This window comes from Myotis yumanensis, unplaced genomic scaffold (genome assembly GCF_028538775.1).
Source record: "Myotis yumanensis isolate MYYU_CA2020_CCGP unplaced genomic scaffold, mMyoYum1.0.hap1 SCAF_7, whole genome shotgun sequence".
In the NCBI taxonomy this organism is placed as follows: domain Eukaryota; kingdom Metazoa; phylum Chordata; class Mammalia; order Chiroptera; family Vespertilionidae; genus Myotis; species Myotis yumanensis.
Genome location: NW_027223758.1, coordinates 61,989,514 through 62,006,169, shown reverse-complemented (window position 1 = coordinate 62,006,169; position 16,656 = coordinate 61,989,514). Strand labels below are relative to the sequence as shown.

Here is a 16,656-nt window from a genome sequence, read left to right as displayed (position 1 = left end):
GTTATCCTCTTTTGGGTAAGTATTTGTGTGAAATTGATGGTATTTTTTATAGTAAGTGTATTTTTTATATTGTAAACTACTAAATGGATATCCAAAATGGTGGTAGCATTTTGCATTTTTACCAGCAATCGAAGAGTTCTAGTTGCTCAACAGTTTCTCCAATTCTTGGTATTTTAAACATTAATTTTAGCCATTCTAGTTGGTAGATACTGGTATAACATTGTGGTTTTAATTTGATTTCCCTAATGACTAATGATGTTGAGCACTTTGCTATGTGTTTTTTTCCTTGCCATTCATATATCTTCTTTAGTAAAATGTTAATTGTTTTCTCATTGAGTTGAAAACTTTATCTTTACATTTTCCCGAATAAGATATTTTATCATATTTAAAAAATATATATTTTTATTTATTTCAGAGAGGAAGGAAGAGGGATAGAAATATCAATCATCAGAATTACTGATCGGCTGCCTCCTGCACGCCCCCTACTGAGGACCTAGGCCGCAACCCGGGCATGTGCCCTTGACTGGAATAGAACCCGGGACCCTTCGGTCTGCAGGCACTCTATCCACTGAGCCAAACCGGCTAGGACCAGATATGTTTTTAACCTATCTTTTCTCACTTACATTTTCATTTTAAGTGATTTTAAAGAAAAAACGTTTTAAATTTTAATGAAGTCCTATTTATCAAGTTTTTTCTTTTATGGTTTGTACTTTTTCTATCCTAATTAAGGAATTGTTGCCTAACTGAATGTCACTAAGACATGAATATGTTCAAGACCAATGTTAGTTTGTAGTTTTAAGTTTACTTTCTGATTTTTGTTTTTTTGGATAACTACTTCTGTGGAGGTTTTGTATCACCATTTTAGGTACAAGGGAAACTATGGTCCCAAGAAGCCACTAAGAAATGAATTACAAGGTATTTTAACCAATTAAACTTCAAACAAGCTTTTCCAAAGATTAGTATCTCTTGTAATAATCTTTTTGCCTTGAATGTTTGAAAGGATTTTTTAAAAATATGAAAATGCTTTCTTTAAAATACAAGAAGATAAAACTGTATCATGAGTTTCAAATGGGTAAGTTCCTCTGTATCAAGTTTTGGGGTTTTATGTCAGGATATCATAGAATAAAAAATACTGCTCACATGTTGGATAACTAAGGAAAATATTTAGTACAGTACCCAATTTCTAGAATAAGTGTATAATTCATAAGTCCATTAAAATGAGCTTCATGGGGTCTTTCCATAAGGTTTTTGCAGTTATGAAGTTTTGCAGCATGTGTAACATTTAAAATTCATTTTTGAGACATTACTGAATAGACTTGAAAGACCAATTCTTCAGATGCTGTTTGTTTCCCCAAAGTGAGTATTTCTTCCATTTTGCTAGCTGCCCAGGTAAATATTAGTGTTTGGTGTAGAGTCATATGGGAGTGGAAAATTAAAAAAAAAATTAGCACACACTTCACTTTTCTATAAAAATATAACTCTTTATTAAATAACATGCACAAATATCTAGTCATTTATTAAACAGATATGATTTAGAACAAGATTTAAAGAAATACAAATCCTTAGGTACAATTTAGTATCTTGTTCATAATATTTGAATAGTTAAGAAAAAAACCACTGATTAAATTAACCATCCTTTGTTCCTCTTTCAGATCCTAAATCTTTTTAAGCATATATATACTACATTCCAAGTTTTTTCTAGCATTTCAGAGCTTCAGAATATTTTTAATATCATAAGCCCTTAGCTACTTACTTATGTTTCCAGGAAAGGCATTCACTTTTCTTTTAAGCTATCCTGATTAGCTTTGTCATTTTACAAAGGAAATCTGCACAAGCAGAGTCATGGCAGAGATGCTCCAGCCACTTGAGGTACCATTGTAGAGGGTGAGAACTGTGGTTAATGCTAAAAAGCTGGGATGACTAAAACATGCCAGATTCCTGCGTGCTTGCTTTTTCTCTTCTGCAGCTTGTTTTGTTTGGCCAAACTGTTCTACCACACCCCCTTCTCAGGTTGGACCATCAGCACAAAATGCTTACAAACTTACCCTCTCATATTTTCTATGACTTCAATGCTCAAAAATCTGTTTGTTTTTTGTTTAGGCAAAAGAATACACAAAATTTGCATTAAGTTTTTCATATTAAAAAGTATTGCTTTTATAAATTAGCTTTTAATGTTCCCAGACTTAATAAACTTAACTTCAACAAAACCAGTGCTTCAAAATCTACCCTGCCTTTCTTGGCCCCATTTATCCAATAAAAAAGGCCAAAATATCTCATCTAAATTTCTAAACACTACTACATCCAACCTCTATATTAAAGTCCTTGCACTGTGTATTTCTTACACGTGCTTCTTTATTGCGCATGCCAAGTACAATATGAATTTAAATATAAATTGATGTAAAAATTCAAAAATCCCTAAGCTTAATATGTACCTTTGCACTCAACAACTTCAATTTTTCCATCAGCTGGAATTTCCAACTTGCAAGCTGAATTTTAAACACTTTATTTCTCATATATTCTTTTTACTTTGCTCTATCAGAATAAAAAACATCCAGTATTATTTTATAATTCAAGAAAGTATTGTGGAAAGTTCTATAAATTTTAATCTCATACACTTATAATCAATTTTACACATAACCTAACTTTCCTTTCAAAAATGTTTAATAAGTTTAGCAGCAGGTTTCAGATCAGAAATATTCCTGAATATTTAATCTGTATCATGGTATAGGAGGAGCTGGACTTTTTCTAAGTATATTGCTAATTATTTTATTAAAAACAGCATACCAAATCTTAATTATAAAATTCTGAAAATTATGCTTTATATCTTGATACAAGGAAAAAATACAGCATATTAATGAATTTTTCATAAACATTGTAGAGATCAATTGGAATATGCCTGTTTCTTTTACTCAATTTGACTACCAAATATCTCTCTTTTCATTGGAGTACTCAGCTTTTATTTTAAAAGTGCAAAGGTTATTAAGCTTAAAACATTATGCTTTAGCAAGTAAAAAAGTTTTACAATGATTTAACATGACCAATAAAATTTATTAAACATATTTTACATATATTCACAGATTCATCATACTTGAGTATTAAAATAGACATTTACAATTTCAGAATTTTCATTCAAAGGCATTTGGGGGTGGGAGGAGAGAATAAGCTCTACTATGAGGTGAAAAAAAGAGCTGTTTCTTTGTATGACTAATTCTAAATAATACACCCAACATAGTAAGTCATAGGTACTATGCCAGGAGATTAGTATGGAACACCTTACACTACTTTAGGCATCACTTATGGAGAGTTAAATTATAGGAAGAAGCATGCAATACAACTAAGTCACAACTTTACAGTTATGGTGATAAAAACAAGCTCACTCAAACACATGCATGCCTTACTTAAAAGTTCTGCTATCTGACCACACTACTGCTACACTCCATACAAACTACAACTTTGGTCCAATAAAACATCAGACAAAACAGGTTTACAATTATTCCTTTGTACATGTTTTGACTACTAATCCCTTTGTATACATTTTGACCATTAATTACAAGATTTACATCTGCACAATATGTATAAAATAAGTTATTAAAAAGAAAGACAATATCAAACTTTTGAAAAGAAAACTGTACAATTTACAAATATAATAAACTGAAGAAAATTTGTGCCAAGTTTTGCTTCCACATTAGAAACTATTTGGTAGGAATTGAACCTTTTAGTTTACTGATATATCTTAATAAAACTTGAAAAAGATTTGCATACTAGTGGTTATTTTGTTACTTAGAGTGCTAACAACTTCCAGCGCCATTAGCAGATTCTCAACTTTTTTAATATCTACCACAGCCTGCCAAATGTAATCATGACCTTTCACCGATATAAATAATAGTTTTCAATTAGAAACTGTTTGGACCCAAGAGCCAAAATATTTCTTTTCATTTTTTATAAAATGACAGTGTTTGCTACATAACCAATTTTAGTTGAACTTTACCAACAATTGTAAAGGCATGATATCAGTATTTTTGTCAAAAAGCAATTTTCCATAATATAACACTCTTGAGTCTCCATCAGTTTAAGATGACACGCGAGGAAGTAATGGCTGCTATATAGGAGTCAATTCAAAGTCATCATTAACATCAACAAGGGGAACATAAAACTCCTGGATTTCATAAATGCTGATAGATTTATAGGTGGCAGGATCAAGTTCCTGGAGTTTGAGCTGCCATTCTAATCTCTGAACGGCATTTAAAGCTGCAGCTTCATGTTGTTGCCTCATTAAAAGACAGGTCTATTAAAATAGAAGAGAAAAGTTAATCGATTATTCTATTAAATATGCTTTGTTTACTTCATGGACATAGTAGAGGTATAAAAAGTTTTTGAGTTATACAGGGTAAGTGTTTTACCCTGTCTGTATCCATATGCCAACTATTTCTGGGTCTTCAACTTCACGTACATCTTAATATTTAAAACTGCTGCTTCAAATAATGAGATTTCAAATTAACAAAAGAATCAAGACAATCTAAGGAGAAGTGATTTGTACTGAAGATCTAAAACTAAATACTTTTCTTTATAGATTTGCAAAATATATTTCTCTTATTGTTTTCTCATTCTTTCATATGTTAGAACTATAACCAGACTTGTATATTGGACAATAAACATAAAGATCCCCATTAGAAACTCATTTTTCTACACTGGTCCTGAAGAATAATATGGCTTTTATTTTCCAAGTGTGACCTAGTGTGAGGATTCGTGACCAGTATTTCCTTTCCTAATCATTCCTAATACAGCTGCAGGATCTGTTTGTGAAGGGGGAAACAGCCTGGCCAGGTACCTCAGTTGGTTAACATGTCGACCCAATACATCAAGGTTGTGGGTTCGATCCCTGATCAGGGCACATACAAAAATCAACCAATAAATGCATAAATAAATGGAACAACAAGTTGATGTTTCTCTCTCTATAACCCCTCCTCTCTCTTTCTAAAAATCAATCATTTTTTTTAAAGTTAAAATGAGCCCTAACTGGTTTGGCTCAATGGATAGAGCGTCGGCCTGCGGACTGAAGGGTCCCAGGTTCGATTCCGGTCAAGGGCATGTACCTTAGTTGTGGGCACATACCCAGTAGGGAGTGTGCAGGAGGCAGCTGAACGATGTTTCTCTCTCATCGATGTTTCTAATTCTCTATCCCTCTCCCTTCCTCTCTGTAAAAAATCAATAAAATATATATTTTTTAAAAAATGAAAAAAAAGAGAAGGGGAAAGCATCCATTTAAACTGAACTTCTCAATATACATACCTTTAATTTGTCAAATTTATCATCCACATCTTGTAACCAAGACATGAACTGTCTTGCATTAAAGCGATCCCTCACAGAAGTTTTACTGTCATCAGACTGAAAGAGAACATTAAATATAGTTGAATATAATAAAATAGAAAACCCACTTTAAAATCTATTATGTCATTATATCTTTTCATGTTATATTCCATTTTTTAAGGAATGATGAAAATATATTTTGAAAATATATATTTTGAATATATTTTGAAAATATATTTTGAAATATATTTTAAATTATTATCTGAATATTTTAAAAATTTGATAAAGCATTTATTTCCATATTGAGTGGACAGAGTAGTTATTAGAATTCTTAGGATGCTGGGTTTAATTAAATAAATAGAATCCTATTGCTCTGTGAGTCAAAGATGTTTCTCCAAAAGGCATGCCATATCAAGTATTATGCCTGTGACATTCTTTTTAAAGTAAAATTTATTTCATATTTAATTTAATGTTAAAGTTTATCATCAACATTAATGTAGGGAGAAAAAGTGTTAAGGTGGGAGACAATCCTTTGAGACAGATATTTTTTTTACAGGACCAGTATTTTGGAGTGCTCATAATGAAATTTTATATACCAGTTTTGAGGTAGGCTATATTCAACTGTCAGCTTTGTATCATACTGTGTAATCTTGAACTCATTATGTACTCTCTCAATTTTCAATTCTGTAAAATAGGATAAAAATAGCTCTTTTAATCTTTTTTTGAGAATTTAAGAGTCTCTTAACACTTGTAAATACAGGAAGCACTCAATCTAATAAACATCCTATATAATAAAAGTGTAATATGCAAATCAACTGAATGGTGGAACGACTGGTCGCTATGACACGCACTGACCACCAAGGGGCAGATGCTCAACGCAGGAGCTGCCCCCTGGTGGTCAGTGCGCTCCCACTGGGGGAGCGCCACTCAGCCAGAAGCCAGGCTCATGGCTGGCGAGTGCAGTGGCGGTGGCAGGAGCCTCTCTTGCCTCTGCTGCAGGTGGGCAGTAAGGAGCGAGAGATCCTGGACTGTGAAAGGGATGTCTGATTGTCGGCTTAGGCCTAATCCCCAGCAGGCAGGTATCCCCCAAGGGGTCCCAGACTGAGAGAGGGTGCAGACCAGGCTGAGGGATCCCCCCCACCCTCCCAGTGCACTGTCATGCACCGGGCCTCTAGTTTGCTATAATTATTACTACTATTACTACCAGTGCTATCAAAATGACATCCACGCATCAGGTAGCTTCACACTCACATATTTAGCCATTATCACTTCCTCCTTGGTCCTCAAGTAAGATGTTTTGACTACTTTACATTTTATTGTTGAATCTCTTTTTAATATTACAAGTTTATTTAGAAAAGAAAGAAGTGTAATAAGAGAGTAGGCTAATGAATGATCCAAGCCCTTACTCAGGAAAGATAGATTTATTTTTTTTCTTAGCTCCTCAGAGGCTATTCTCATATGAAACAAACCTGTTACTCAGATCTTCTCCTCTAAAGTCAGCTGTAAAATGATGGGTAATAGGTTCTATAGTTTTCCTTAAGAATAAGAATTTACTTTGCCTTTTAATTATCAGGCAGATTTAATTTAATTATTAAGACTGATCCTCCTTTTCAATGATTTTATAATTATTCTTAAGGTTTACTGGGAAAATTCACTTATTTTTGAAATTCTCTTTATAACCCATCTGGGGCTACAGATTTCTCAATAAAGCTGTATTTGTTCAGTATCAATATGTTTTCATCTGTCTTTCAGCAGAAAAGTCTGAATGTTCTGGTCCAGTGGCTTTCCATCTCTACTTTCAGTTTGCCTATGAATTTGTTTCTATTTTTACATGTCTTTGTCATTTCAATGAGTTTTGGGAGGAAAAAAAGTAAACAGATGTGTTTACTTAACCATTCTGAACTAGAAATCCTCAGAGACTTTCCTTATAGCTTGATTTATAGTTCTAAAATTGATTCATGACTCTGTAATTGCATGAAACTTAAAAAGTCATCAAGATACCACATGGTCTAGAGCCCGGCCTTTAGCAAGAGGGCTAAACTGTTCATTTAACTTTATTAAAAACTATTCATTCTTCCCTTTAAAATTGGAAATTATGTAAAGTCCTTTCTAGAAATGTCTATTTTCCTAAGGGTCAAATAGTTCTTTCCTAAGATAGATCCAATTATTCATTTTAATAATAGTTTCTGTTACCTTTGAACGCTCTCATTTGAATAAAACAGTTGGTGGCTTAAGAAAGTTAGAAATTGCCGAAACTGGTTTGGCTCAGTGGATAGAGCGTCGGCCTGCGGACTGAGGGGTCCCAGGTTCGATTCCGGTCAGGGGCATGTGCCTGGGCTGCGGGCACATCCCCAGTGGGAGATGTGCAGGAGGCAGCTGATCGATGTTTCTCTCTCATCGATGTTTCTAACTCTCTATCTCTCTCCCTTCCTCTCTGTAAAAAAATCAATAAAATATATTAAAAAAAAAAGAAAGTTAGAAATCTACTTATTTTGTTTAATCTCCTTTTTAGCACATGAGAAAAATAAAACATAAAATAAAACCAGAGAGAAATCAGTAACTTTCTCTGTAATATACTTTATATCCCTTGTATTTCTAGCTTGTCCAATTTAAAACAGCATTTCCTAGTCTCTTTTTTTTTTTTTGATGATATTTTATTGTCCACGTTTACACTTTTTATCTTAATTATTATATTCTCTTATGACCAATGAATTTCATTCTGGTTTATGAAACAAAAATATTCTGACAACTGATATGTCTAATTCAGGTAATTCATATGCAGCAGTAAACTTTGTTCAAGATACAACTACAGTTTTTCAATTATAGTAGGCACTTGAATAATATTTTGTTCTGTGCTGTGTTTCAATATAACGCTGATGAGATGCCATAGAAACTTAACCCTTGTTTGTATCAATGAGCCTATGGTAATACTAATTTCATTATATGTTGTTTTGCTTAAAGTTGCAGAACCTGTTGACTATGTTAAGTGAGGACTTACTGAGTATTAATTTATTCGAAAGACATCCAAGATCAAAACAAAACCTGGCCCTATTATAGCACGGTCGCAACTTAGAGGTTCGGTCTGCCTGTACTGTTTTCCAGCTTACAGTATCTTTCCAGCTGCTTGAAGGCCAGACTGAATGTACAAGTATCCACTTTAGAACCAAATTATAAATTACCTATAGGGACACTATCCTAAACACATATTTACTTTTATGGTATAAAGGTTTATGACATACACACACACACACACACACACACACGCATACACTAGAGGCCTGGTGTACGAAAATTCATGCACTGGAGGGGTTCCCTCAACCCAGCCTGCTCACAGTCTGGGAGCCCTCAGGGGCAGAAGGTGACTTGGCCATCAGGGGAAGGCGATGCCCCCATCACACCTCTGCTGCTGCCACTGCTGGCAGTGCAAGGCTCGGCTGGCCCTGGTTACCTGAGCCTCGGCTGGGCAGCTGACATCTGAGGCTTGCCTGCACCTTGGGCTGGCCCTGGCCGGCTGGTGGGCTGAACCGCACCATGAGCCTGCCGCCCCCCCCCCCAGCTGAGCTGAAAGGACTGGGGGATTCCAACAGGGCTGAGGGGACTGGGTGCCACCATCTTGTGGTTATGGGTGCTACCATCTTTGTGATGTGTGATGGTCAATTTGCATATTCCATTTTTATTAGATAGGATATATGTATATCCTTATATATGGGGTGAACAAAAGAAGGTTTACAGTTGTGAGTACATGAAACAGTTTATTCTTGTATTATTATTAATTATTGTACTAGAGGCCCAATGCACGAAATTTCATGCAAGAGTAGGCCTTCCTTTTCCAGCTGCCAGCACCGGCTTCCCTCTGGCACCCATGACCTGGGCTTCCCTCCAGCCACTGGCAGGCACCCAGGACCCGGCTTCCCTTGCAGAGGGAGGCCCCGCCCACCCGCTGCAGCTGGTCAGTGGCCTGGGCCTCCCTCTTTGGAGTGATTGTGGGGTGGGGCGATGGCTGGGCCCCTGACCAATTGCATCACACCTGCCTTGGCTGGCCTGGCGCCAGTTGGTGTCATAGAGTGGTCCCGGATGGTAATCTGACGGTCGTTCCGCTGTATGGTCTAATTAGCATATTATGCTTTTATTATTATAGATTATATTTTTCCATATGAACAACTGTAAACCTACTTTTGCCCATCCCTATATCCTATATAATAAAAGGCTAATACGAAAATTGACCGAATGGCGGAACGACTGGTCACTATGACGTGCACTGACCACCTGGGGCAGACGCTCAACGCAGGAGCTGCCCCCTGGTAGTCAGTGTGCTCCCACAGGGCGAGCGCCGCTCAGCCAGAAGCCAAGCTCACAGCTGATGAGCGCAGCAGCAGTGGTAGGAGCCTCTCCTGCCTCCACGGCAGCGCTAAGGATGTCCGACTGCTGGCTTAGGCCTGCTTCCCGTGGGGACATCCCCCAAGGGCCCCCGGACTGTGAGAGGGTGTAGGCTGGGCTGAGGAAACCCCCTCTAGTATATATAATACACTAGAGGCCCGGTGCACGAAATTTATGCTCAGGTAGGTCCCTAGGTCTGGCCAGCGATCAAGGCTTATCAGCTTCCCCACCTCCTCCTTCCCTTGCTCGCTCAGCACCCCACCACCGCCGCTGGTTGCCCACCATGTTCCGCGCCGTCCCCTGGTAGTCAGGGCACATCACAGCGAGCAATCGAACTCCTGGTCTCCCCTTGGAAGTCCTCAGGGGACCATTTCCATATTGGCCTTTTATTATATAGGATAAACTTTTATGCTATAAATATTATTAGACATGGTATTATATTAGAGCAGTGGTTGCCAACTGGTGGTCCGCGGACCACTGGTGGTCCATGAGGTCTGAAAGGTTGGCAACCGTTGGTTTAAGGAAACCTTTGGAGCAGCGGTCGCCAACCAGTGGTCTGTGGACCACTGGAGGTCTGTGAGGTCTGAAATGCTGGCGGCTGCTGTATTAGAGGACTTTAGAAAATGTTTTTCTCATTTGAGCTTTACTGATTGTTGAATTCAAATTTCTTCAATGGAAATACATTACAAAAAACCCCAAATTGTATTAAGAACATTCTAATTGTATCAGTGAGCACTGTACCTGAGCATCCAGTGGCACACTGTAGACTTCTGCATCCAGTAAAACAGTGCACGCACTAAATGGCAGTGTCTGATTTGCCAGTGTTCTTGCAGCTCTGTAATGAACTCGTAGAACTTCCTGTTCATTGGATACAATGAGTTTTTCCTAGTTGAACAAAGAATTTAAAAAAATAATTCTTTAACTACTTGTTTTTAAATAAAATATAAAACACTTAAAATATGCTAAAGAACTTTAATCTCAGAGTAGTTTTTTCTTTATAGTAAGCTTGAGAAACTTGAGAACTAGTGTTCGAAAAGTGTAAGTAAACTTTCTCTTTTTAAAACTGGCAGTCTCTTTTTAAAAATGATCTTGTACAGTGTACAATGGTGACTTTTAGTTTATTCACAAGATGTTTAATCACTACCACCAATTCCAGATCATTTTCATCACTCCAAAAAGAAGCCCCATACCCATCAGCAAAGCTACTCCCCATTTACCCTCTTTCCCTGGCAACTACCTCTATTTTTGCTTTTATGAATTTTTAAAAAATAAATCTTTATTGTTCAGATTATTACAGTTGTTCCTTTTATTTTTTTACCTCCATAGCTCCCTTCCTCCCGGTTCCGACCCCACCCTCTGTCCTTACCCCTCCCCCCGCACTGTCCTCATCCATAGGTGTACGATTTTTGTCCAATCTCTTCCCACACTCCCCCCACTCCCTTCCCCCAGAGAATTGTCAGTCCACTCCCTTTCTATGCCCCTGATTTTATTATATTCACCAGTTTATTCTGTTCATCAGATTTTTTATTCACTTGATTTTTAGATTCACTTGTTGATAGATATGTATTTGTTGTTCATAATTTTTATCTTTACCTTTTTCTTCTTCTTCCTCTTCTTAAAGAATACCTTTCAGCATTTTATATAATACTGGTTTGGTGGTGCTGAATTCCTTTAGCTTTTCCTTATCTGTGAAACTCTTTATCTGACCTTCAATTCTGAATGATAGCTTTGCTGGGTAAAGTAATCTTGGTTGTAGGTTCTTGTTATTCATCACTTTGAATATTTCTTGCCACTCCCTTCTGGCCTGCATAGTTTCGGTTGAGAAATCAGCAGACAATCATATGGGTACAACCTTGTAGGTAACTAATTGTTTTTCTCTTGCTGCTTTTAAGATTCTGTCTTTTGCTCTTGGCATTTTAATTATGATGTGTCTTGGTGTGGTTGTCTTTGGATTCTTTTGTTTGGGGTTCTCTGTGCTTCCTGGACTTAAAAGTCTATTTCTTTCACCAGGTAAGGGACGTTTTCTGTCATTATTTCTTCAAATAGGTTTTCAATATCTTGCTCTCTCTCTTCTTCTGGCACCCCCATAATTTGGATGTTGGTACGCTTGAAGTTGTCCCAGAGGCTCCTTACACTATCTTCATATTTTTGGATTCTTTTTTCTTTTTGTTTTTCCAGGTGGGCGTTTTTTGCTTCTTTGTATTTCAAATCTTTGACTTGATTCTTGCAATCCTCTAGTCTGCTGTTGGATCTCTGTATAGTATTCTTTATTTCAGTCAGTGTATGCTTAATTTCTACTTGGTCCTTTCTCATATCCTCGAGGGTCTCACTAAATTTATCGGCGGTTTCTAGAAAATTCTTGAAAAACCTTATAACTGTGGTTTTGAACTCTATATCCAGTAGTTTGCTTTCCTCCATTTCTGTCATTTGTGACCTGTTTCTTTGTCTCCGCATTTTGGCTGCTTCCCTGTGTTGATAAGAGTGGCTTTGTGCCGAAATCGGTTTGGCTCAGTGGATAGAGCGTCGGCCTGCGGACTGAAAGGTCCCAGGTTCGATTCCGGTCAAGGGCATGTACCTGGGTTGCAGGCACATCCCCAGTGGGAGATGTGCAGGAGGCAGCTGATCGATGTTTCTCTCTCATCGATGTTTCTAACTCTCTATCTCTCTCCCTTCCTCTCTGTAAAAAATCAATAAAATATATTTAAAAAAAAAAAAAAAAAAAAAGAGTGGCTTTGTGTGCTAGGTGTCCTATAGGGCCCAGTGGCTCAGCCTCCCCAATTACCTAGGGTGGACACTCTTGGTGCACCCCTTTGTGGGCTGTGTGCACAGTCTTGTTGTAGTTAAGCCTTGATTGTTGTAGGTATCACTGGGAGGAATTGACCTCCAGGCCAATTGGCTGTGAGAATCAGCTGTGTCTACAGTGGGAGAACTTCTGTGCTGAAGACACCCTTCTGGGGCAAGACTTGCTTCAGTGGGGCTTTGGTGCTCACTTGAGTCTGCCCCCTGAGTGTGTCCCTTATGGATCTGAGGAGTTGTAATCTGGATGGTCCCACTCTGACCACTGGGTACACTGGCTCTTGGATCTCTAAGGAGGTGCTAATTTAGCCTCTGCCTGAGGCTACCCAGCAGGAGCTACGGAGAGATCTGCAGATTCCTCTTCTTTGTTTGGGGTTTGGAGGTGCCCAGATGAGGCCCAGCTGTGAAGCAATGCAAGCTGCTGTGGGGCCTTGGGCCTTCTTTTGGATGTTCTAGGTCTCTCTGACCCAGCTGCAGTTTGTTAGGTAATTTTAGATTGCAAAGGTCCAGCCCATTCATATGCAAAAGCCTCTGGGCACAGTTTGGGTGGGCGGGTCTCAGGGAATCAACAGGGCGGAGCAAACAGCTATGGCTGATCCTCAACCCTGCCCTGAGAGGCCCTGGGTCTCAGTGTCCCATGGTAATCGCTGCAAGCACCTCTGAGAGAAAGCCGCCCTCGAGTTCAACCCAATGCCAGACAGTCCAGTTTCTCCCCATATGAGTCTGGGTCCCCAGAGACTCGCCCGGAACTGGAGTTCAGAGCAGTCGGGAGCTTGTGTCTCCCTCCCGATTGAAAAAGACAATCGTGTCCTCAGTTGCCAGCCCTTTCCACGTGTGCCTCCGTACCTCTGCACTTCACTTCCGCACCTCTTCTGAGTCTCAGTGTGCTTTTCTCTTTCGTTCTAGTTGTAGAATTTCCACTCAGCCAGCCTTCCTGTGGTTCTGGATGATGTCCGTTTTGTCTTTTAATTGTAGTTTTGAAGTGGTTGTGTGAGGCAGCAATTTTAGGTGTTTACCTATGCCGCCATCTTGGTTTCTCGCTTTTATGAATTTTATCTATTCTGAACACTTTATATAAATGTAATCATATAATATGTGACCTTTTGTAACTGGCTTCTTTCATGTCACATGTTTTCAAGGTTCATCTATGTCATACCATGTATTAATTAGTACACTGTTCCTTTTTATGGCTGAATAATATTCCATTGTATGAATATACCACATTTTATTCATCCATTCATCAGTTGTCGATCTTTTGGGTCGTTTCCAGCATTGGGCTATCATGAATAATGCTGCTATGAATATTTCATGCTTAAGTTTTTGTTTCAATGTATGTTTTTATTTCTCTTGGGTAAATAAGAGAACTGCTAGGTCACACAGTAATTCTATGTTTAACTTGTCGAGGAACTACCACACTGTCTTAAATAGCAGTTGTACCATTTTATATTCCCCCCACCAATGTATGAAGGTTCCAATTTTTTCACATCCTTGCCAATACTCACTATCTGTCTTTTAAAATTACAGCCATTCTAGCCCTGTGCGGTGGTTAGAGTATCAGCTTGCATACCGAACGATTGTGGGTCCAATTCCCAGTCAAGGGCACATACCTGGGTTGCTGGTTTGATCCCTGCTTAGGGTGTATGACAGAGGCAACCAATTGATGTTTCTCTCTTTCTTTCTCTATCTCTCTCTCTTCTCCCTCCCCTCCACTTTCTAAAAAAATCAAAGGAAAAAAATATTCCTGGGTGAGGATTAAAAACAAAAACAAAACCCAAAATAAAAATCACAAATATTTTCAATTCATATTACAGTTGTTGCAGATATTGCCCCCATATTTTTATACTCACTTCTTCTTTGAAATTCTATAGTTATTAGACCTGCGACTTCATGACACATGACAGCAGCTTTCTGTGTAAATTGTGCAACACAGCTGGCCAACTATCAAGCAATTCTGTAGCCAGTAGTTCATTCAGCCAACAAATGATAAAGCTGTTTGTCTTCATATTGGTCAGACATTTAAATTGCTTGGTAGTATTATGCAATTCTAAATTGTGTGATGGTCAATACGAAGGAGAATGAGTCATTTTCACTATCAAGATTCTGCAAGTTGCACAGTTCAAATGACAATTCTTAACTGTCTGTAAAAAGCATGGCTTCTGTAGTAGGTGCTTGATAGTTAAAACAACTATTGATATATGTGTTATATGATCTAACTTACTGCTCAATGACATGGGTCATGCATTATAAGTTCTGTATCAGTGCTTCCTTCTTTTATTTGTTCTCACTGTAATGCTATCAATTTATTGATTTAAAAACATTATTCTGAAAAAAACCCCCACAAAAACATTATTCTGAGAAAAGGTCTTATATTTACCAGATTGTTATAGGGGTCCATGGCACAAAAAAGATTAAGCTCTGCCCTAAGGAATTAATCATGTATGAATCAAAGACTTGTAGACAAGGTTTTGTTTGTATATAACTACGTTATATCATATTTGCAGAAGTCCCTGACTATCCCAAAAGATTAAGAAGGTGTTTTTTTATTTCAGAAAGGGAGGGTGTTCGTGAGAGAGAAATAGCAATGTGAAACAGACACATCAATTGGCTATACCTCCCTAACCCCAGCCCAGTACTCTCCCCTTGACTGGGTTTGAACCTGTGACCTTCTGGTGCGTGGGACGATGCTCCAACAAATTGAACCACACCGACCAGGGCCTTTTATGATTTTCATAAATAATTAGATAGGTTTCCCCCCTGTCATTTCATGCCAAGACTAACCACTAGAAACTGAAATACTAAAGTAAGGATCAGTAAGCACAGCCTCTGTAAGTACTTTGCAATAAACTAACTGGTACCAAGCAACAGTTCTAAAATGTAGAAATCCAAATGTCCAACTAGGAATTCACTGTTATAGTTCTGCAAATTCAATAAGAAAATTAGCCTGGCTGGCGTGGCTCAGTGGTTGAGCAAACCAGGAGGTCATGGTTCAATTCCCAGTCAGGGCACATGCCCGGGTTATGGGCTCAATCCCCAGTGTGGGGCTTGCAGGAGGCAGCCAATCAATGATTCTTTCTCATCATTGATGTTTTTCTCTCACTCTCTCCCTCTCCAAAATCAGTAAAAGTATTTTTTTTAAAAGAGAAAATTATTAGAAATTTTTATAAATTGAAAATATACTGAACATAAATTGTAACATGGGAACAGCTACCCTAAAACAGGCTTACAAATTCTCCATCTAATCAGATATGCACAAGGTAACAAACCATATCTCAAAATGGATCTAAATAAGAAAAATTCACTAATAAAAAACTGTAGGCCATTGTAATATATTGTTAAAAGTTATTTCTTAGCATAAATGTAAATGTAAACATCTCTTACCCTCTCAATGCTGTGTTGCAAACGTAGTTTCATCCTTACAACTTCCTGTTGCCGAAACAGCTCTTTGAGCGGATCTGACAGTGAAGGGGGTGGTGTAATCTAATTTTAAAAATATAATAGTTAAAAGTATTAGGTTTTATTTATAATAATGGGCTACACTTATAAAATTAAAACCTGTTAGTAGATAACTTAAAATGAAGATATAAATTCAGATGTTCTCTGAATTAAATAATATAGTAACAATTATACAATTACTTTTCAATTTCACCTGTTTGAAACCCTAAATATTCTTCCACTAGATACCTTAGAGCAGAGGTCACCAAACTTTCAGACCACTGGTTGGCGACTGCTGCCTTAGAGAATCTATATTTCCCCCTCTCTCATCCCAGCTTATAATTATTGTCAGCATTATTAGGACAAAGTAAGATAGCTCAGTATATTTGGCACAGTATACTAACTTAGTTGACTCTTTTGACTTTTCTGAAGGTTAAGAGAAACAGATAGTGTGTTTCATGATGTACAATAGGAATTATACAACACCATATATGAAAAGCTCTTGCCAAAGAATCAAACCTGGATCTAATCAAGACTCTATAATCAGTAAACAGTTTACAGGAATTATGGAAGACTGAAAAACCTGTTAAATATCATAAGGATTCAATTAGTCGAATCAATATGGAAAATATAAGACATAACTTTTTGGGGCTGATCATTTTTCAATAAGCTGGCCTCTAATTGCAATGATACATTTGCTTGATTTCTATGTCCTGTAAACTTTAAATTTATAACAAGAAGAGT

General features: G+C 37.6%; 2 protein-coding genes across 3 annotated transcripts in view; both read right to left on the bottom strand.

Annotated features, from left to right (window-relative positions):
• Positions 1-5,375, bottom strand: part of TWSG1 (twisted gastrulation BMP signaling modulator 1) — a 38,121-nt gene extending 32,746 nt beyond the window's left edge. Inside the window, exon 1 of the mRNA XM_070420665.1 lies at positions 5,290-5,375. The gene's annotated coding sequence lies outside the window, so the exon portion shown is untranslated. The remainder of the gene's footprint in view (positions 1-5,289) is intronic.
• Positions 1,461-16,656, bottom strand: part of ANKRD12 (ankyrin repeat domain 12) — a 110,556-nt gene continuing 95,360 nt past the window's right edge. For both annotated transcript variants that reach the window (XM_070420653.1, XM_070420654.1), the window contains 4 exons: positions 15,859-15,957; positions 10,426-10,569; positions 5,290-5,385; positions 1,461-4,285 (listed from right to left, as the gene is read on the bottom strand). In XM_070420653.1, the coding sequence (XP_070276754.1) occupies positions 4,100-4,285; positions 5,290-5,385; positions 10,426-10,569; positions 15,859-15,957 (525 nt within the window). In that variant the 3' untranslated portion in view covers positions 1,461-4,099. The remainder of the gene's footprint in view (positions 4,286-5,289; positions 5,386-10,425; positions 10,570-15,858; positions 15,958-16,656) is intronic.